The 5,848-nt window shown below is 63.9% G+C and overlaps 2 protein-coding genes across 2 annotated transcripts; one reads left to right on the top strand and one right to left on the bottom strand.

Moving 5' to 3' along the window:
• Positions 1-308: 308 nt before the first annotated feature.
• On the top strand, positions 309-2,834 carry LOC127061322 (monocarboxylate transporter 13-like; the record flags this gene model as incomplete). The annotated part of the gene is made up of 2 exons (XM_050987980.1): positions 309-1,118; positions 2,588-2,834. Coding segments are annotated over 2 exons (950 nt in total), but the record flags the coding sequence as incomplete, so codon positions are not given.
• A 159-nt stretch (positions 2,835-2,993) lies between these two features.
• Positions 2,994-5,812, bottom strand: LOC115484326 (arf-GAP with coiled-coil, ANK repeat and PH domain-containing protein 1-like). The gene is made up of 5 exons (XM_050987981.1): positions 5,375-5,812; positions 4,757-4,866; positions 3,701-3,811; positions 3,561-3,610; positions 2,994-3,194 (listed from the first exon to the last, which is right to left on the bottom strand). Exons 1-5 carry the CDS (start codon positions 5,798-5,800, stop codon positions 3,091-3,093), a joined length of 801 nt encoding a protein of 266 aa, XP_050843938.1. The 5' UTR covers positions 5,801-5,812; the 3' UTR covers positions 2,994-3,090.
• Between the last annotated feature and the right edge of the window lie 36 nt (positions 5,813-5,848).

Below are 5,848 nucleotides of genomic sequence, written 5' to 3'. Positions count from 1 at the left end.
CCCCCACCCCATAGAACATCCTAGAACCCAACCCCCCACCCCAGAGCACGACCTAGAACCAAACCCCCACCCCATAGAACATCCTAGAACCCAAACCCCCACCCCAGAGCACGACCTAGAACCAAACCCCCCACCCACAGAACAACCCAGAACCCAACCCCCTGCCCCATAGAATGTCCTAGAACCCAAACCCCCACCCTAGAGCATGACCTAGACCCCTCCCAAACCTCACGTGATCCCATAGAACTGCCTAGAACCCAAACCCTCACCCCACAGAACCACCTAGAACCCAACCCCCCACCCCATAGAACATCCTAGAACCCAACCCCCCACCCCAGAGCACGACCTAGAACCCTGCCGTGCTGATCCGTGCCCGGTTCCAGGCCTGGGCTGGTCCCTGTCCTTCACGCCGGCGCTGGCCGCCGTGTCCCTCTGGTTCCCGCGGCGCCGCGCTCTGGCCACCGGCCTGGCCGTGTCGGGCGCCGCCGTCTCGGGGCTGGCGCTGGCCCCGCTGCTGCCGCCCGCCCTGGACGCCTACGGCTGGCGCGGCGCCCTCCTCCTGCTGGCCGCCGTCTCCCTTCACCTGGTGGCCGCCGCCGCCCTTCTCCGCCCTCCCCGCCTCGCTCCCCGAGCCGCGGAACCTTCCGGAAACCCGGCGGGGCTGCTGCGCCACGGGCCCTTCCTGCGCTACGCCGCCGCCTGCGCCCTGCTGGACCTGGGCTACCACGTGCCCTTCGTGCACGGCGCCGGCCGCGCCCTGGAGCTGGGCTGCGACGCCGACCGCGCCGCCGCCCTGCTGGCCGCCATGGCCGCGCTCGACGGCGCCGGCCGGCTGGGGGCCGGGTGGCTGGCGGAGCGGGCGGCCGCGGTGGCCCTGCCGCGGCAGATGGCGGCCTGGGCGGCGCTGGCGGGGCTGGCGGCCATGGCGACGCCGTCGGGGAGGAGTTTCGGGGCGCTGGCGGCGCTGGCGGCGGCCTACGGGGGCTGCGCCGGGGCGGTGGCGCCGCTGCAGTTCGCCGGCGTGGCGCAGGTGGTGGGGGCCGGGCGGGCGGGGGCGGCCATCGGAGCCATGCAGATGGTGGAGAGCGTGGGGTCCCTGCTGGGGGCGCCGCTGGCTGGTACGGGGGGGGGGATGGGGTCTAGAACATGGGGGGGTGGGGGGCTCTAGAACGTTGGGGGTGGGGGGGTTGGGGGTCTAGAATGTTGGGAGGGCATGGGGGACTTATGGGGTCTAGAACGTTGTGGGATGTGGGAGCTGGGGGAATCTAGAACATGGGGGACTGGGGAGTTGGGGTCTAGAACGTTGGGGTGGAGTTGGGGGGTCTGGAACATGGGGGATGCGTGAGACAGGGATCTAGAACGTTGGGGAAATGGAGGCGTTTGGGGTCTAGAACGTGGGGGGGATGGGGAGTTGGGGTCTAGAATGTGGGGGGGTGGGGAGTCAGGAATGTCTAGAATGTTTGGGGGAAGGGGGGAGTTGGGGGTCTAGAACATTGGGGGACGGGGGATCGGGGAGGGTTCTAGAACGCTGAGGGAATGGGGGGGTTGGGGGGTCTAGAACATTGTGAGGGCAATGGGTGGTCTGGAACATGGAGGGGAGTTGGGGGGGTCTAGAACATGGGGGATGGGGGAGATGTGGGGTCTAGAACATGGAGGGAGTTGGGGTCCTAGAATGTTGTGGGGGCACTGGGGGTCTGGAAATGTGGGGGGATAGGGGAGTTGGGGTCTATAAACGTGGGGGGATGAAGGGTTTAGGGAGGTCTAGAACGTGGGGCGGATGGGGGAGTTGTGGGGGTCTAGAACATGGGAATGGGAAGTTTGGGGGTGTAGAACATGGGGGGTTGAGGGGTCTAGAACGGGGATGGGGAAGAGGGGGTGGGGGTCTAGAACGTGGGGGGATGGGGGAGTCGGGGGGTCTAGAACATGGGGGGTTGGGGGGTCTAAAACGTTTGGGGGGTGTGAAAAAAGGGGGGTCTAGAATGTGGGGGGAGTAGGTTGGGGGTTGAGGGGTCTAGAACATGAGTTGGGGGGATGGGGTTGGGTGAGCTAGAACTCAACATGGAGGGACACACAAGGATGGGTGAGGGGGGTCATGGATGGGTTGAGTGACCTAGAACCCAACCTAGGGAGAACCCAAGCCTTGGGTTGGGGTTCAAGTTGGGTTGTGTGACCTAGAACCCAACATGGGGGGGCACACAAGTTTTGGGTGGGGGTCGTGAATGAGTTGGGTGACCTAGAACTCAACTCAGTGGGGGGTCCCAGTTGGGTTGGGTGACCTAGAACCCATTGGAGAGCACCCAAGGGTGGGCTGGGGGGGGGGGGTCCCAGTTGGGTTGGGTGACCTAGAACCCATTGGAGAGCACCCAAGGGTGGGCTGGGAGGGGGGGGGGTCACGGATGGGTTGGGTGACCTAGAACCCATTGGAGAGCACCCAAGGGTGGGCTGGGGGGGGGGGTGTCACGGATGGGTTGGGTGACCTAGAACCCACCACGCCCCCGTTTGACAAGGGGTTGAAATGGGGGTTGGGTGACCTAGAACCGGCCATTTTTGGGGTTCCAGACCCCCCAACGCCGCCATCTCCCCCCAGGCTGGCTGCGGGACGTCACCGGCGACTTCACCGTGTCCTTCCTGGCGGCCGGCGCCTTCCTCCTGGCCTCCAGCCTCCTCATCCTCACCGTGCCCCCCGCCCCCCCCGAGCCCCCCCCGAGCCCCCCCGAGCCGCTCTAGAACCGTTTTGTGACCCCAAAATGCGCCCCCGTCTCTCGTCCTTTGGGGGAGGGGCGGTTCTAGGTGCACCAATGGCAGGGTGGGGTCAAAAGGGTCCCCAAAAATGGCCTGGGGGGGGGGGGGGGGGGGGGGGCCTGTTCTAGACCACCCAACTATTGGGGGGTCGGTTCTAGGTCACCCAAGGGGGGGTTCCCAGCTTTGGGGTCGGATTGGGGCGGGGTCAGTTCTAGGTCACCCAAGTAAGGTTTGGTTCTAGATCACCCAAGTGAATTTTGGTCAAACCGAGCCTTTATTCCATTGGCTGCTGCCTGGGGAGGGGGGCGTGGCTTTGCGGAAAGGGTGTGGTTTGCCGAGGGGGCGTGGCTAAAGGGTGGAGTGTTTGGGGGGAGGGGCCCGGGCGAGCTTCTCGGGGTGGTCCGAGGCCATCAGGGAGATGTCGCGGAAGATGTCGAGGTAGGTGTCGTCACCTGGGCGTGGCAGGGGAGGGGACCCCCAATTGGGGACCCCCAAAATAAGCCATCCCCCCCCAAAATCCACAGATTCCGCCCCAAAATTCTCGCCTGGACCCTCCAAAACCTGAGAATCCACCCCAAAATCCAATCCCCCCTTCCAAGGTCACCCCAAACTGGAGAAAACTCTCTGAGGATTGGGGGATCCCCCCCAAAACACCCCAGGACCCCCCAAAACTCCACCCCCGATGTCCCTCAGGACCCTCCCAAATCTTGGGACCCCCCCAAAATCCCAGAGACCCCCCCCAAAATTCCAGGGACCCCCCAAAATCCCAGAGACCCCCCCCCCAAAATCCCAGAGACCCCCCCCCCCCCCAAACCCACCGGTCTGTCCCTGGGCCACCTCCAGCTCTCTCATCTTGGCCAATCGCAGCCTGGGGGGGGATTTGGGGTCACATTTGGGGGGGTGGGGTCACATTTAGGGTGTCCCCCCCCAAGCCGAGGGCGCCCCCCGGGGGTCTCACAGGGTGACGATGTCGGCGTTGGCCAAGTCCATGGCGATGGTCAGGGGGTCCCTCCCGTCCGCGTCCACCGCGTTGACGTCGGCCCCCCGCTTCAGGAACAGGCAGGCCAGGCTGGAATGTGGGGAGGGGGTGTTTTGGGGACATTTTGGGGACATTTTGGGGACATTGGGGTCAGAGGGGACGCGGGGATTCAAGGGGAGAAAGTGAGGTTGAGGTCACCCATCCAGACCCTAACCATGGCAGACCCTGCTTAGCTTCCCATATGGAAAACTGTGCTAGGGACCCTCCAAAATGGGGAGAATTTTGAGAGATTTGGGGGGGTTTTGCATCCCCAAAAGTGAAAAGGGACACCCAGGTGTGAGATTGGGGGTCTCTAAAGGGGAAGTGGCCCCCTAGAATGGAGTAGGGATCCCCCCAAGAAAATACAGACCCCTGAATGGAAGAGAGACCCCGTAAAGGCAAAAGAGAGCCCCAGAATGGAATAGAGACCCCCAAAATGAAATAGGGACCTTCTAAAAAGACACAGACCCCCAATAATAGAAGGGAACCCCCCTAAAGGGAAAAGGCGCAGCCCAAGGGAACAGGAACACCCCCCAAAGACATTTAGGTGTTGCCCCTAACAGCGGCACACCCAAACACGGATCAGAGACCCCCACAAAAGGCAATAGGAACCCCTAAAGAGCAGCAGGACCCCCAAAAGGAAACGAGCCACCCTCCAAAAACAGTGGGTGAACCCTCTTTAAATAACCCAGTCTAGGTCACCCATCCAGCCTCTGACCAGGGCAGACCCTGCTTAGCTTCGCACACATCCAATGCAGGGATGAGCAACGCCACCATTCACCAAATGGGGGGAGATTCTGGGTCCCAAACCAGTCCCTCCCAGTTGCTTCCAGTTGCTCCCAGTCGTTCCCAGTCGTTCCCAGTGTCCTCCGAGTTCCTCCCAGTGCCCTCCCAGTGCCACCCAGTCCCTCCCAGTGCCATCCCAGTCACTTTCCAGTTCCCTCCCAGTCCCTCCCAGTGCCCTCCCAGTCCCTCCCAGTTGCTCCCAGTACCCACCCGGTGTGTCCCAGCATGGTGGCGTGGTGCAGCGGGCCCCGCCCGTGGCTGTCGCTCTGGTTGACGCTGGCCCCGTTCTGCAGCAGGAACTCGCAGGCCAGAAGGGAATTCTCGGGGGGAAAGGAGAGGGGGGGACAGGTCAGGGACCCCTCCCCAGTGCTCCCAGTTACCACCAGCACGGCCTCCAGTTTGCTCCCAGTGCTCCCAGTTACCACGGCCACAGCCTCCAGCAGAGGTGTGCTCCCCAAACCCCCCCCAGGACCCCCTTGGGATTCCCTTGGGACCCCCAAAACCCCCCTGGGAACCCCTTAGAACCCTCTTGGGACCCCCAAAACCCCCCTGGGAACCCCCCAGGACCCCTCCCAAGCCTTTCCCAGTTTGCTCCCAGTGCTCCCAGTTACCATGGCCAAGGCCTCCAGCAGGGGGTGCTGCCCTAACCCCGCTTGGGACCCCCAAAACCCCCCTGGGACCACCTTAGGACCCCCTTGGGACCCCCAAAACCCCACAGGGATCCCCAAAACCCCCCTGGGAACCCCTTAGGAGCCCCTTGGGACCCCCAAAACCCCCCTAGGACCTCTCCCAAGCCTCTCCCAGTTTGCTCCCAGTGCTCCCAGTTACCACGGCCACGGCCTCCAGCAGGGGGGTGCGGTTGCCCTCGGCGCCGTTGGCCCAGCCGGGGTCGGCGCCCCGGGCCAGCGCCTCGGCCATGGCGGGCAGGCGGCGGCGCCGGGCGGCCCAGCTGAGCAGAGCCCCGGGGTGCAGGCAGGGGGCGCCCTCGAGGTCAGCAGGGTCTGGGGGAGGAGCTTCGGGACACGCCCAGGCCGGGTTAGACACACCCACCCCACAGAAAGACACGCCCACCAGTGAAAAGATACGCCCACCCAACAGAAAGACATGCCCACCAGTGGAAAGACACGCCCACCAGTGAAAAGATACGCCCATCCAACAGAAAGACACGCCCACCCGCAGAAAGACACGCCCATCACACAGAAAGGCACGCCCACCAGTGGAAAGACATGCCCACCTGCAGAAAGACACGCCCATCTGGAGAAAGACACACCCACCCAAAGAAAGACACGCCCACCCACAGAA

Source organism: Serinus canaria, unplaced genomic scaffold (genome assembly GCF_022539315.1).
Source record: "Serinus canaria isolate serCan28SL12 unplaced genomic scaffold, serCan2020 HiC_scaffold_605, whole genome shotgun sequence".
In the NCBI taxonomy this organism is placed as follows: domain Eukaryota; kingdom Metazoa; phylum Chordata; class Aves; order Passeriformes; family Fringillidae; genus Serinus; species Serinus canaria.
Note: the sequence above shows the minus strand (reverse complement) of the source record. Positions and strands in the feature narration are given on the sequence as shown.